This window comes from Xiphias gladius, chromosome 21 (assembly GCF_016859285.1).
Source record: "Xiphias gladius isolate SHS-SW01 ecotype Sanya breed wild chromosome 21, ASM1685928v1, whole genome shotgun sequence".
NCBI classification, from domain to species: Eukaryota; Metazoa; Chordata; class Actinopteri; order Istiophoriformes; family Xiphiidae; genus Xiphias; species Xiphias gladius.
In genome coordinates this window covers 22,909,679-22,926,183 of record NC_053420.1, presented here as the reverse complement: position 1 = coordinate 22,926,183, position 16,505 = coordinate 22,909,679, and the positions used below count along the sequence as shown (strand labels likewise).

Below are 16,505 nucleotides of genomic sequence, written 5' to 3'. Positions count from 1 at the left end.
GAACACATAGCAACCACCCCTTTGCACTTAGCAACTGCTGTTCTCTTCTACATTTCGTGGAAAGTCTCTCTCTGAAAGCAGCACAGGATCTCAACCAAATTTTTTTTTTCCAATTTTTCTGCAGACAAACTTTTATGCGGTCAAAAAGAATTCAGGGACGATATAATCAGATACACATTCTATATGTATGGGCTTAAATGTAATATAGGCAGACTGAAGGGTCGAGCATTAGTTCATTAGTGTCAGCGCATGACAGTGTGAGTGAGTCACTGAATGAGTGTTTGAGGGGAATTGTGAGACAGACGGTGAAAGTGTGTTAGTGCACGATAGCAGCAGATGTGTCAGCGCGCAGGGCCGTCTGTTTTCACGTTACACAGAATCTGAGCTTTGTGGAAATGGATGTATATGTTGGGAAATCAATGAGCCTCAGTGCAATTGCCTTTGAATGCGCTCTGTAATTTAACGTGTGTATAGGTGTGGGTAAATGTGTGTGTGTGTGTGTGTGTGAGTGCATGAGTGCTTAGGGTCCGTTCCCCACTGCCTGTGCCTGACAGGGTGTCCTTGCCAAGTCAACAAGACTAATCTGCACTCTGGCCTTGTGCGGGGGGGGGGTTTTACAAGAGTGGAGCGCACATCAGGGGTGGAGGACACACACATATGCACACACAAATCTTAAAATGTTTACCCCCCCAACTTCTCACAGGCACACACACATTCATGGTACACACCTCATTGGTGGCCAACGTCTACAGGTCCCCAAGGAAAACACCAATAAACATTACATCTTTCTTTATGAAAGGACTGTTAACACACACACTCACACACGCGCGCGCACACACACGCACACACACACACACACACACACACACACACACACACACACACACACACACACACACACACAATCATATTCAGCTAGGGAGCAAATCAATATACACCGGAGTCTCAACGACAATGCAAAGCTCTCTCTCACACACAGACAGCAAATGACAATGACTCCCCCTGATTTCCCTCTACTGTAATATTTAGTAGGCAGTAGTGTTGCCAAGAATCATAAAAAGTGTTAGTTTCTAATTTCATTATCAAATACCTTTTCCTGAACTTTAAACAGTAGTACTGAATTTCATCATAACATTATCAATTGCACTTTTAACAGTATTCCTTGCTCCTAACATTATCAATTAGAGAGTGGTGGAAGGTAACTAAGTCCATTTACCCAAGTACTGCACTTGGTACTTGTACTTTACTTGAGTATTTCCATTTTATGCTGCTTTATACTTCTAGTCCCCTGCATTTCAGAGGGAAATATTGTACATTTTACTCCTATACATATATTAGACAGATATAGTTATTAGTTACTTTTCAAATAAAGATTTTATATTAAAAAACATATGAAAACAAATGTTTTTCTAAACATTAAACCAATTGCTTTCAATCTTTTAATTTTTTGGGATCCCTCACAAAAAACAGTGTCTAGTCTCTCTTGCTCATTTCAGATGTCTCTCAGATGTTAGCTGTGCCACCCAATAATGACTTTCCCATTAAAGCTCTCACATGGCTCCATTTAAATAGCTGTTCAAGGCCCAAAGATGTCAAATTACATGTTATTTCACAAAATAAAGAGAAATTAAAGAAAAGTCCAAATAAGCAAATATAACTTTTGTTTTTTCTTCTTTCCTACCCTTATAAATCATCAACTTTATTACCACTCTCTTACCCACATAAGGGGGCACAACCCCTAGTTTGGGAGCCACTGGACCAAACTACGTCACTATATATGAAATATTTAAAAGTAGCCCCAACTCCGCCAGCTACAGCAGTAAAATGCTACTGACACTGATGTGTCAGTATTAATAAACTAAAAAAGTATAATAAAATTATAAATTAGATACGAGGGACATTTTTCTGCAGAACTACAACTTGTACTTTTTATACTTTAAGTACATTTTACTAATGATACTGTGCTTTTACTAGTAGCATTTTGAATGTAGGACTACACTTTTACAGTGTTGTACTGGTATTCTTACTCAAGTAAAAGATCCGAGTTCTTCTTCCACCCCTGCAATTAGAAATGTAACACCCTGGCGATACAATGTCTGGCCTTGCCTTATTGCCTGAGAAAAAACCTAAAGGATAGAGAAGGGCAAAGAAGTAGACACAGAAATAATCTTGGAAAAATAGAACTGTGGAGAACAGAGGAGAGGGACAGAAGTGGGCTGAGGACATGCATGCAGAGAAAGATAGACCCAAATAACAGACAGAGGTACGGACGTCCTGCATTGCCCTAACTTTGCTTCCTCATGCTCGGTGCTAGTCTCTGTTCCCTCCCGCTCCATCAATCATACTCAAAGCACCACCAAACTAAATAGAAGAGGATGCTGAACAATCTCCCTTCCTTTCCTTAAAGGTTTTTTTTTCCTTTACAGGTTAACACCTCTCTCTCAGGCCTTCTGCTTCTCCTTGCTTATCAACCTTCACCTCCTTGCATGCTCTATTTCTTCTTTTTTTACCATCTATCTTTCCTTCTTTCCTGTGGCTGAAGAATCGCTCCGGTGCCAATTATATTAACAACTGCAAAGTTTGAAAGACTTCAGCCAAAAACGGTCAAACTACATCAATTTTCTCTTGTACAGTCCATTGATTGATGTCAGAAGCAGGTCACTACATGTCTAGACATAGAAAATCAGCTTTAAGCTGTCTTAGCTGTCAACACAGCGCGACGCACACAAAATACCACACCAGACATCCACTTGCATTCACACAGATCTGTCATTTGAATTCATTCTGTTGATACGAACTTGCGACATTAGTCAGATAGGAATTGCTTTGTTGCAGTTATTAAAGGTGTTTGACAAACAGAAACGACCTGTTTTCCATTCGAGCATGATGAGACGTGTGTTTCTGTGTGTATGTCTCTGTGTAGATGCATCGGTATATAAGATGACAAAAAAGCAGCTAGAGGCCATGCCGGCCAGGAAGAATGCCGTTTACATAACGTGTTCTGGATACGGGAGGGTCTGGCCAGGCCACACTGTCAGCCTGTGTTGAGGTACAGGGCATCATCTAATGGGACAGATAATGGTGAAGCTGATATGTGCAGGCAGCATGTTCGTAGGACTAGAACAAAGGAAGGAAAGTAGAGAAGAAGGGGGAAGTAGAGGAAGGAAGGAAGGGCATACAGTACCTCCTCGACTCTCACTGTCCGCTGGCTTCACCTGGATCGGTCTGTTCATCTGTGACAGAAACAGAAAGAGAAGCAAAGAGGACAAATAATAGAAAAAAAAGAAAAAGAAGAAAACAAGAGACAAAGAAACCAGTTAGCAGGAGGTACTTATGTAATGGCACATGCTTTTACCCTGCTCCCCCACTAAAATAACTTTTTTAGAATCACTCAGCCAAATTGCAGGTAAATTGTATTGAAAATCTCCAAAGCTGCAGCACTTATAGCCATTGGGAGAATAGCTGGTTGGGAAAATGGGTTGGAAATATTATTTGATCTGAGATGAAAGGAGAGAGAAGAGTTGGAAAGTGGGATAGGAGGAGGGATGAAGGGAACGATGGATAGAGGGATGGTGGAGAAATAACTCTGGGTCAGCAGAGCTACTGTGACTGTGTATCATCTCTGTGGCTGCTTCTGGATACTGTCATCATTCATGATGTGGTCTATATGGATGAGATATATTGTTGTGGATCTATACACTCACACACACACACACACACACACACACACACACACACACACACACACACACACACACACACACATGCACACACGCACACACATATACAGTAAAATCCACACATAGTATAAACACAGTATCTTTTGAGTTTTCAAACTCCTAAGCCTCACCACAAATTGTTCTTGCACAGGCCCTTCCTTGCCTAACGCACAAGGTTGTATAAACAAGTGCATCCACACCCTTACACACACACACACACGCACGCGCACACACACACACACACACACACACACTCACACAAACTGTGTCCCTCCCAGTGAAACCTTTCCACAGTGTGTCTGTTGAGGCCCTCCTTTCATTTCACTCCAGCTTGTCAAACCTTCCCTCTCCACCTCGCCACCCTGCTAAATGTTCGCACCCAATCAATTTTTAATAATGCCAATCGCCATGCTGCTGGGAGGAATGGGGGGGGGGGGTCGTTTTTAATGGGAAGGGGTGGGTGTGGGGGGTGGATAAGAGAGGAGAAAGCTGAGGGTGAAAGGAGGAGGGAAAGGTCAAGGTTCCGTGTGATGCAGCATCAGTGTTTTGCTAAATGTCATTAAATCTTTTCTTCTGAGTTTGCTGATACAGTCGTCATCTTAATGAATCTTGGAGCTTTCAGATTATTCACCAAAGGCAAAAAACCTTTGAGCACAAGGGCACAATGTCACGACACAAACACAATTAATGATCAGACCTTCACCCTTTTCTGGTGCTTTTCTGCTGCTAATATTAAATCACATCATTCTCCATAACACTTATTTAAAATGGAGTTACCCCTTCCTTCCTCTCCCTCGTCTCCTCTCTCTCTTGGACAGTCAAGAGAACCCTACTAATGTTTTTAATGTGCTGTGATGCATTATTTATCAGACCGGCTGTTGATATGGAAAAAGGATCAGAGGGGATAAAGAAAATGGGGAATGGAAAAAAGGGAGTTAAAAATTTGCACAAAAAAAAAGAGTAAGTGAAAGAGTAAGAAGGATGTGAATCAAAAAAAAGGGTTCGATAGGAAAGAGAGTGATCATAAGAAGGGTGAAACCAAACAGGGTGAGAAAGAAGAGAAACTAACTGAAAATAGTAAAAAAAAAAAAAAAAATGGGGGGTGTTTGGGGAGATAGAAATTTGGTAATAAAAAAGGAAATGGGGGGAGGAAAGACACGGCAGAAGAATGAGGAAAAGATGACATGGGGGAGATGAGGACATAGATCAGAGTATGGGACAAGGTCAACCCAGTGCTCCCTGGGGGCCTATAAGCCTGCATACATATGAGCGCTTTTACTGTAACCCATACAAATGGTCTGGCCTCCATCTGACCTAATTGTGTTCCACCTCCATTGGTTTTATATGCATGCAGTGGTCTTAACTTGCGCAGTATATGATGGCACTGACCCTCTGAGGTTATGCTAAATTTTCCTGGTTTTGGTTTCACTCTGAAACCGAGATTTTAGGGACTGTACAAAAATTATTTGAGTGTGAAGGGGTAATGAACTGTATATTTTACTTTTTAAAACTTATAAAAAAATGCAACACCCCCACCCCCTAAAATCTCAAAATAATATAACAGTACTGGAGTTGTGCTCTGCATATGACATAGCACCACTCTGTGATCCATGGTACACATGAAACATCATCTTTTTGATGTAACTATTTTTTATGTAAGAAATCTTACAAGAAAAGGATGAAATAAGATATAATGGTGGGATGAGAAAAACATGAAAGACCTTCCCCTGCTCTCCCAAAAAAGCTAGACTTTCCTCCTGTCAGCAAAAAAAAAAAATTACAATACCATTCCTCTTTTCTGCCCTTTTTAAAATTAGAAATGCAATTCTTGATTTTGTCAATGCCAGTTGAGCAGCAACAAAATGTCCCCTCATTAATGTTTAGATACAGTTCCAAATAATGTTAAGTGGTTAAAGCATTATTTTGCTTTGTAACTGTAAGCTGAGTGCAGTTTCATGGGCTCTCTTATCAGTGGTTTCCATTATTCCAGGCCCATAAACTGCTTCAAGGTCAGTTTTATCATCCCGCTCATAATGGGGTGGGTTACCACCAGGCCACTGGACAACCGATCCCAAAACAGTTGTTGAAACCAGATGCTGACTAGCATGGATAGCTCCCCTAGGATGTCTGTGGTGGAGTTGGCCAAAGCCAGATGGCAGCATTGAGCAGCAGAAGTAATGCAATATACAGACAATACAACAAGCTCTCTTTAGCCTAATGCACGTATGAAAATAAAATCCCATCTACGTTTACACAAAAAGACACTGAGATGTAGACGTACATACATGTAAAAAACACATGGGCACACACAAACAGGCACCATTGGGGAAGCTTACTTGACCAGACATGCACGATTATACACACAAGCTTGGCTCATACACAAACATGCAAAATCACAAATAGGCCTATGCATCCAAGCATGCATGGAAACATACAATGGGATACAAGTAACACAGACACATGCACACACACACACACACACACACACACACACACACACACACACACACACACACACACACACACACACACACACACACAAACACACACAATAGATATGTAAATGTATCCTTGCAAGTCAACATGTGCAGTAAATTGGTTCATCTCCCTGCATGCACATCTAATACCTCGTATATAGCATGCTTTCTCCCATCAGCCTTGTAAATGCGACTGCCTATTCATCCACACACATGCCTTCAAAACCAGTGCCGAGTGAACACATGGAGTCTCTCTCACACACACAAACACACACACAAACACACATATACCCACACACAGAGGCTAAGCTCCATTGTTGCTGAAAGTCCACCTCAGCAGCCTTGTGTTAGAGTGGCCTTGGTGTACCACATGATCGACAGCTCAAAAAGAACTGCGGCTACACAAGTGCACGGGCAAACACACACACACACACACACAAACACACACACACACACACACACACACACACACACACACACACACACACACACACACACACACACACACACACACACACACACACATTCTTGCTGCACTCCTCTGTTGATTATGTAACTCAATGACAGCGCTCTGCCTCAGTGCTGCCATAGATTCCCTGCTAACTAGAAGCTGAGGGAATTCATGGTCTGCATGCAGTCTGTGCTGTACCAAACTGGTGAGTCATTCTTCTGAATCAGTCTAATATGGCCTGAATGTCTAGCGATGCCCACAAGATTAGCTCAAAACAGTGTGGGACTATAGTTTGCTTTATTGGATTCTACCTTGAAATGGGACAAAATTGAAGTCCTTGATCTGAGTTTTGCTGCTTACTGTATCGATTTCACTGTGTGCAAGCCACAGAAACAAAGTTACAAAAACAGTGTTACGATGACGATGTTATGTCAAATGTGCTTCAAATACAGTTTATTACACGTTGCTCAAGACAGTGTAGGGGCCAGCATCCAAAACCACACACAAACTAATGCATGCATGCACAGCGACAGTAATACACAACACTCACAAGGACACCAGAGTGCACAGTCACTCACACTCCCATCATTGTCTGTGAAGAAGAATATTGAAAGTATGCTTTACGAAACTCGGGAGAGGAGGTAGGATTTTCTCATTTTCACCCTCGTCTAGCAGATGTGTTTTTGAGAGAGGGAGTGGAGCAGTGCAGGCCAGGTCATTTCATTATCACAGTGAGAAAGCACTCCATGAAACTCTCCCAGGGAGGCAAGGAGGGCTGCCTTCATAATATTCTCCCTCTACCATTGTCAAAACTTGCTCTATTTTACATTCTGCAGCAGAAGGCCCCTTTTTCTTTTACATTACGATTGCTTTCATTCTTTGTCTGTCCCATTTGAATGGTGAGTTGTTTGGCGTTTTTGTGCTCTCGGTTCACACAGACGTTTACTGACTCTGAAGTGTACTGTATTTGATATCAAGTGTCTGAAAGGGAGCTGTTCCAGATGTTGAAAATCTCTGCAGGAGCAACACCGCTGGGTCTAAGTGTAACCAAATGCCCGTATACATATTCTCAAATGAACCACTGGCACTTGACCCGGATCTGCTTTCCAAAGTATCTCAGCATGCAACACGCAACACTCATCTTTGGGTGGAAACACGCTGATAGATACATTAGCTGAACAGATATGGTTATAGCCCTTAGATGCTTTTTGTATGGAGAGAGAAAAAAAAAACCCTCAGTAGCAAGATTAGCTGAAATAACTAGAAACATTAAGCAGGTATATAAAAGATTTCACTAGTGGTGATAAAGAGAACAACCTATTTTAAAAGTATTGATTTTACATTAATTCACAGAAGCATTAAAATCACATGGAATACCGCCCCACATTTCTAGCTAAGCGCCTACAGTACATGTAAAATTTTCATTTTATTGACTTTTGTAGCCTCTCGAGTCACAGAAGTATTTTACAACATCTGTATTGAAAGGGCAGCTCACACCCTTCCACCACTATTACTGTACCACTGCAGAGCAGTAATATGACTAATGGAACTGGAATCAGCTTGTGTGAGGTGAAAAGTTTTTTTTTTCAAATGGCACAAGATATGTTCACCGGGAGTGAAATTCAGGTCAGTCAGGCAAATAGCATTGCCAAACTTCATGCACAGTGATCCTCTTAGCAAGTGCACAGGCTAACCTTGGTAACAACCGGTTTTCCAGCCAAAGAGTAACTCAGCAGACGGAGCTAGTGAAGCAGATGTTTTTGTAGCCTATGTAACATTACGGTTAGGAATTTCTCATGTTGCCCAGTGCTGATAACATGCTAGCTCATGTCCTTGTCAGTGGTGCTGAATAGGACATGAGGGGCAGTTAACGACATGTTTCTGCAGTTCTTATTACATGCTTGACAAAAAAGTATTTCACTACTTACTGACAACAAAATTAAGCTAGTAGAACAGCTTTTTTTTAAAATTAGGTTTAAAATATATTTTATCTCATTCTGTTGACATGCTGCATCCTGTGCAGTGATGACTGAGTTATGAAAGCTCAAGTTACAACCAGATTAAACAGTAAAGTAGTTTCATCTTAGAGATGTAGCATGTGAAAATGCTAGTGAAACATTTTAGCTAGCATTTTAGCTAACAGAAAAAAACAAACAAATCTTTGTGCAGCTGCAAACTACACCTTTTTTTTTCTTAACAGTTAGTGTGGTTATAACAAGACTGGATTACTTCAACAGCTAAACTACCTTAAAGCATGCCATCTGGACTTTTTGTGTTTTAAAAATGAGCAGAGTGAGACAGTCCTCAGTTTTTAAGTCCTGAACTTAGGCCACATTTTTGAAAGAAGCTATCCAAGCATCTGTACTACAACCCAAACATTCACAACACCGGTAAACATAACCCTACAAGATTTTTTGTTATACAAGTATAAAGTAACAAAACTCCCTTTAAAAAACTTTCAATTTCATTGTGCCCTGTTCAGGGAAAACATTTTATACTTGGTAAACATTATCTTCAGCACTTTCTCAATTGTTAGTGTCTTCTTGTTAATTTTGCATTAAAGTATACATCAAGTTTTGGTTATTTCGCTAATTTAGCCTATCTAAGACTGGTGTATAATTAATTTCATTTATTGCCAACCTAACAGTGACTTCTCCATGCCAATCACTGCTTTTTGATCATTTATTGGACATTTGTCAGCCAAAATTCTGTAGCCAAGTGCACTTGAAAACAGTACCTGTGTCATTCGCACTATGTGCAAGCAAACAACAATCGCTATTGCCCCTAAAATACCAAGAATACAATTTGACAAGAACCTTCAGGTTAGTCTATAGAGGTGTTGATGAAGGCTTGAAAGTTAATGAATGGTTAAATCCCACTTGGATTCCCATCAGGTTTAATCTCCACTAATGTCTACACTGACATATGGCCAAAAACCAAACCTCTCTTTTGATGTTAAAGTGAAACATATCGCAGAGAGATCAATGTCTGTGTTCGAGGGTAAAGAGTACTATAAAGGAAAACATTCAAATCTCTTTCATTTTGTTGCATTCTGTTTCACGTCAGATCGAGGAAAAGAAGAGTATTTTCTGACGATGGGATGGTGGGATTCAGTGTCACGCTGCAGTCAGGCTGAGTGGACGGGAGCAAAATAAATACTAAGAAAAAAACCTCCAGATGAATTATGAATTGGCACAGACTGTGCTTTCTTTGGCTGTTACACCACAGCACCGAGGTGGCTAGTAGAACAACAACGTGGCAAATGAGACATTGGCCCTCATTTATCAGTTTTTCCTTATGTTCAAAATGTTGCAAGATGATGAAGTACTGCAAAACTTGTTCTGAAGAATAACAAACATGGTAATGTTTTTAAGGACTTGTTACACTCTCATTTACTGCTGAAGAGGGTTTGATGGCAGACGTTTAAAGATGCTTAATAATAGTGGCTGATGAATTTGAACAGTGGACACTGCACGTTAAATTACGTCACATCCCATTAAAAATATTGTCCTGAAGCAATTCAATATGAATTGCTTTCCCTACTATAACCCTGAAATCCTACTCAGAGCAACTGTGTGAATAAATAACGTGTTTCTCTGCCTGTTTCTATATGCTGCTGCTCGCTCTGTTGTGCTGCTGTCCCAGTAGTGTCTACTGAGATCACTACGTCTCCACAAAGGCAGGTGAAAGGGAAACACACAGAGATCACAAAAGGAGGCAAGCCTCTCTGTTCCACCCTCTGATCATCACTGATTCCTTCATCAACATGGCTTTTACACACCGTTCAAGCATATACAGATCACGAAGACAGAGAATGATAGACAGGCATACACACAGGACACACACACACATCAGAATCAGATACATCCTTGAGCGAGGAAGATCATTCTTGACCTTGGGAGCAGTAGGGGTAAAAAAACAGTCTCAGTTTAAAGGCCCACTTCCTATTTTTTTCTGAACTTTCATTTGCAGATTCATCCTGCTTTTGCTTCCTGATTAAAAACCCTTTTTTTTGCACTCTAACTCACTGTAGCACTGAAAATATTTTCTCCAACTTTCTGAGGAACTGTTTTTTAAAAACTAGTTATGAAGCACAGACATTTTAAAAGCTGCAAGTTATCACACACCCCCAGTCCTCCTCCACTCCTTTTCTTTTTGCCTGCAGTTAGTTGAGAACAGCAACGCTTTTCTCACATCCATTGTTTGATCCATTTCACACCAGCCCACCTCTTCTTTATCTCCTCCTGTTTTCTCTCCTTCTTTCACTGGCAAGAAGCCTGAACGCTCGCAGTAGTGGGACGGCTTTCGAGCAGTTTTGAATGGGAGGTTAAAATGCATATGTAGAGCTCTTTCTGTTCTCCTTTCTATTCTTGTTCCACATCTTATTATTTTCCTTCGTTTCTCTCCCTCCTCTTCTCCTGTACGGATTTGTTGTCGAAAAGAGTAAATGAGTGTGAGTGTGAAAACTATTTTTTCCACAGTGAGTTAAAGCATAATACAGAATCCCCCCCCTAGTTTCCCTCCATCTTTTTAGTGCTCTACCTGGATAAGAATCGATGTGGAATGAGAGTAGACAGGGTTTACGCTTCCTGCAAATGCTTTAATAGAAATCGACGGTTGAGAATTCTGTTGTCACACTGTAACCGGAATCTAAAAGGCACATCATCTGGACCTCCAAATGGTTTTATCCTGTCAAAACCTGTTATAGCTTGACACTTGCTTGTGACATGCACTTGTTCATGCTCGTTACCCTCACACACTTAAACCTCATGTCCAAATGAGACACACACACAGATGCATACACAATCCCAACTGATATATGTACATAAAACATATATCAAATATTGAATTTTAAGCATGTACGGATGTTTTATTTTGTTGCTTTTGACATAAAATATTACATCTGACTCTGAACACAGATTGATTATCACAGCTTGATCCATCACAATAAGAGGCATTGCTAATAGAGGATGCTGCCCGTTTGAGAAACAAATGGGCTTCAGAGCGCGTACACACACACACACACACACACACACACACACACACACACACACAAACACACGAACACACACACACACACACACACACACACACACACACAAACTAACAACACAACCCTTTGCAATAGTTACATAATTAGATGTACAGCACCCTGGCAATCAACAACTCTGATGTTGCCATGGGGACTATAGCTTTCACTATAAAAAGAAAGGATCTATATGTGGAGGCGGCGAAGGGCGGAGGTGCGGAGCGAGGCAGTGAGAGAAAGAAAGAGGAGAAGACACAGGGAATGAACAAGTGTGAGAAAATTGGTGCGAGAGAAGTAAAGGTGTCGCTGAGGGGCTGAGCAGCTCTCAGTTTATTTGTGAGTGTGCGTCTGTGTGTGCATAGTGCACCTGCATGTGTGTGATTAGAGGTGTTCAAGTCTTGTACGTGCATCTGAGAATGCTTGTGTGTGTGTGTATGGGTGCTCCTGTGTATGTAAGCTTGCAGGAGGAGGGGAAAAAAACACGACAAGGACAAAATGTGATAGAGTCAGTTAGTAAGTGAGAGGAAGAGAGAGAAAAAGAATAAAGCTAACTAAAGAAAGTGTAGAGGAAAATTTTCAGCCTCTCCCTCTCCCTCTCCCTCTAAGCTTACTGCATTTCCTGGGCTTTGCAGCATATAGTAAAGATTAGGCCAGATGAGAAAGCCATAAATTCTACTTTTCTCTTTCCAGAGGTGAACATAAATCATGGCTGGTACTGGTGTGCTATCACTGGGTTTTTGCTTTTCACTTATCTAATGAATAAAAAAATAAATAAACAAGTTCAAAAGCTGTCATACTCTGAACAGGGCAGACTGCTTTCACTTCCAACCCCCCGACAACTTTTGTCCTCCTCTCCAGCCATCACTAAGGAACGGAGACGATGAGTGGGTTTCCCACAGTTGCTGCGGGAGTATTCATGAGCTGCATATCGCTGGACTTTTTTTTGTGTGTATGTGAATGTGTGTGTAAGAGAAAAATAGAGTGAGAGCTGACTTGAAAGGCCTGTGCATATTAAAGATACCTTACAGCATATGCAGATGTAAATATAGACATAAATAGCAGCATGGGCAAACACACTATGAATACACTTGGCGAGGAAATGCCACCACTCTTATGTTCAAATACGCACCAAAATGTGCACATGCATGCCCACACACTTCCTTGCACAAGTGTGCACACACACATACACACACACACACACACACACACACACACACACGAACACACCCTTGTCGCTGTCTCATGAGGTTAGGGACGGAGAAGATGGTGTTGTAATGAGCTGTCACTCACAATAGCCTGCCCTTGTATTGGAAACAGGCAGGGAGAGAGACAGTTATGAAAAACACAAATAAAAATGTGTATGGCCCTTTGCTCAATAACGACCTGTAGAGAGGACACATCTGAAAACAAGCTGCCTCTTTTAATGTGCAGGAAAGTTAAGAACTTTAACATAGAGTGACGTTTTGTACCCTGCTACTATTTTGTTAGACAAAAATCATAAAATGGTGATTTTACTGACTTGTTATCATGGCAGCAAAGGGAATACTACTTGCCCTGTTAACAGGTAGAATTTGTGAGCCCTGATCAAATCACTGTTGTATGCTCATTACCTTTGGATAGAAAGGCTAGACAGATAAAAATTACCGGACAAATATGAGTGGCATCTCGTCGAATTCTCAGCAAAAGAGCAAATAAGTGTACTTCCCAAAATGTTGCACTATTTCTTTAACCACTTGAGGTTTAGCAGACTATGTTGCACTGTTTTCTTGATTGCCACGCGATTTTTCTTATTTTCCGGTGTGGGTGGACATTGTTAGTACCTGAAAATCATTTTTTAAAAACGTAGCCGACTTAGCACACATTCAGACCGAAAACAGCGCTGTTTAAAAAGGGGCTACATTGGTGTGGCCAAGTTGCCTCCTTCACTGGTGAGAAAAAAAAATACAATCCAACTCTGAAAACAAAAGTCTGATCACGTTTTTTTTTTTTTTTTTTTTACCAGAAATGCATGCTTTCATGTATGCAGTTGTTGCCGATGATGATCCATTGCCGTGTAGAAAAAACTAAGCTAGGTGGAACTTTTCTGCCGGACAACCCGGCCTTTTTTGCTGGAGTCCTCTGCACTGGCACCACTGCAGGTGCCTCAATGCAGTGCACTTACTGAAATAAATAGGGGGGCTTTTTTCATGCAGGGCTAATGTCGGTCTGAACTCAGCCTTCGTGTGAATGTAGCCTGACTAAAGAGAGAAAGGCACAAGTGACGTAAAGGAAGAGTGAGAGTGATGCAGCTATAAAGAGAGAGGGAGAGGGAGGGAAGTAGCACAGAGGTGTCATGCATTTCTGTAGTGTCCAACTAAAACCCCACAAGGCCTATTATGCATTTCATTAACCTCTATACTCTCCAAACTCTGAAATGACAGGAGGAGATCTAGACAGATAAGTGAGAGATCAACTCTTCTCTTTTTCCTCACATACACATATGCACACAATCCTTCTCTTGCCTGCATATTTCTGTCAAATAATCACTAATTCCACACTCCCTGGCTGATTAAATATAGAAAAGGCAGGAAGAGAGGAAGAAGAGAGAAAGAGATGAGTGCCGGGAACGGAGGAACAGAGCAGATCGAAGGAGAAGAGAGGAGTTAAGAGTGGAGGAGGAGGAGTAAGACGGAAGTGATACAGTCAAATCTGCCTGTTAGGCTCCGCCAAAGAAACAACAGGGAGTTTTTCAGTAAGACAGCTCTACTGGCTCCCAGCTAGAGCCCAGGTGGGCGATGTGAATGTTCTCTCACTCCCACACACTTAAGAGTCAAAAATATGCACGAGTGAATGAAGTATACACATTTGCACACGCGAGCACTGATGTTTGCATGTACTGTACCAGCCTGCCTACACTCACACACAGAAGACATACGCACACACGGTATCAACGACAAAACACACTCAGGGCAGAAAGAACAGATCCTCTGTCTTTGTCAAGCGCCAAGGATGCAACAGCTAAAATGTCAGTCTGTCCCTCATCTTTGTCTCTTATTACTCTTATTCATTCACATAAGCCACAGCGATGGCTTCAGCTATTCAGTGGCTTGTCATAATATCAAAGCTTGCTTCCTCTGTAATGCCACATAAAAAAAACCCAGAGGAGATTGAAAAGGAAGACTGGTGATGGCCATGATAATAAATCTAGCACTGAAAAAGAAATTGAACTTGGGTTACAATATGAATCACAGTTTCTACATATTTTCTCATTTGACTCTATTTTACTTTCCTCCCTCAAAAATGGAGGTTTAGCTTAGGATAAGAGGAAGAGAGTTGAGAAACTAAGTGGGAGATAGAGTTAAAAATAGCAGCAACCTAGGACCAACTGGTTCATTCCAGTACAAAATACGATTTCATTATTGATGGAGGAAAATTTCCTTCAAATTCAACCTGTAATGTATGTAAGTATCTTTGGGTGTCTTTCTTTTCAAACAGAGGGAGACTGGGACAGGAAGAGGAGGGGAGAGGATGTGAATGAAGACGTGGTGAGGAGACGAGAGGAAAATGGCATGATAGCATTGTCAAGGAGATTTCAATTCCTTTTTTCATAGTCTGGTTTACTTTGGTGTTATTTATTCCCTTACTTTCACTTATTATGCAGTCAAACCAGTGGGTCAAAGTGGTCTTGGTCTTTGAAGGCTTCATCAGTAGACATGAAACAAGGTTTGAAGTAAGACTATATGAGGTTTAAAAGGAGAAATAACAAACTGTTATTCTTACAAATGAAAAGTTGAATTCATAAGCATTAAAATGCCCCATTGCTCAGTTAAATACCCTCGAGGATTTTGCTGCTATGGCCTCACTTGATCCGGTATGACCAGTTGCTTGGGGGAGCTAATGCTAACTATGTTAGCAAACGTTAGGTATTACTATACAGCTGATAATGAATTAACTACTGAACTAGTTTGCTAACTGTTTTACTACTGCTTGTGCTACAGTTAGACTACGTTTTTAGCATGTCATTCAATTAATATGTGTTTGTTTCACTTTTGTGATAAAATCATTGGTAAAATACAGGAAGATTATAAAGTCAGTAAACTGACTCAGTATCATGATAAATGTCTAAGGTTGGCTAACATTAGCTAACATTAGCCACCTTAGGCTATACTGTCAGATCAGACCAAGTACGGCTGTAGCAGCAAAATCTCAGAGTGTACGGAAATGAGCAAACATGTGTTTTATTGCTAAGGAATTCATCTTTTCATTTGTAAGTAGAAGACTATGCTATTTCTTCTCTCAAAAGTATACAGGCTCACTTTAAAATGTCGCTAATTTAACTGTTCCCCCACTGCATGGTATCACAGTTTTGTGTTTTTGAGCAGAGAAGCTTCTGCTCACATGCCATTCTCCCTCAGTATTAATTTGAGTCCTATGCTTTGATGTGATTTGCAGGAACGGTGCCAAAACAATGCGGTTTTTCATAATTATTGGGTCGTGTGAACAAGACCCCTTTGCATCTGGCACAAAATGATTCAAATGAACTTGGATTTGCACTGGAGTAGTTGATCCAACCAGCTCAGGAATGCATTTGGCCATAATGATGCAACAATGTAAACCCAGCATGGTTTTAAGTTCAAATATAACCAAATATTGTGTAAAGAAATTTAATAGAATGTGAGTTTAGTTTTTGTGATTTTGCATTTCTGATTCCCTTTGTGTTTAAAAAGGTCTAGACTGTCAGTAGCTTGGACCACTGATATGACAAGTAATCATTTACTATATGAGACACAAAACAATTTTGGAATTAATAAAAAGTGCATGCATCATTACAACTTTCCACATATTTGAAC

General features: G+C 40.8%; 1 protein-coding gene across 31 annotated transcripts in view; it reads right to left on the bottom strand.

Moving 5' to 3' along the window:
* Positions 1-16,505, bottom strand: part of celf4 (CUGBP, Elav-like family member 4) — an 80,663-nt gene that overhangs the window by 12,435 nt on the left and 51,723 nt on the right. For all 31 annotated transcript variants that reach the window (XM_040159267.1, XM_040159287.1, XM_040159273.1 and 28 more), the window contains exon 3: positions 3,185-3,233. In XM_040159267.1, the coding sequence (XP_040015201.1) occupies positions 3,185-3,233 (49 nt within the window). The remainder of the gene's footprint in view (positions 1-3,184; positions 3,234-16,505) is intronic.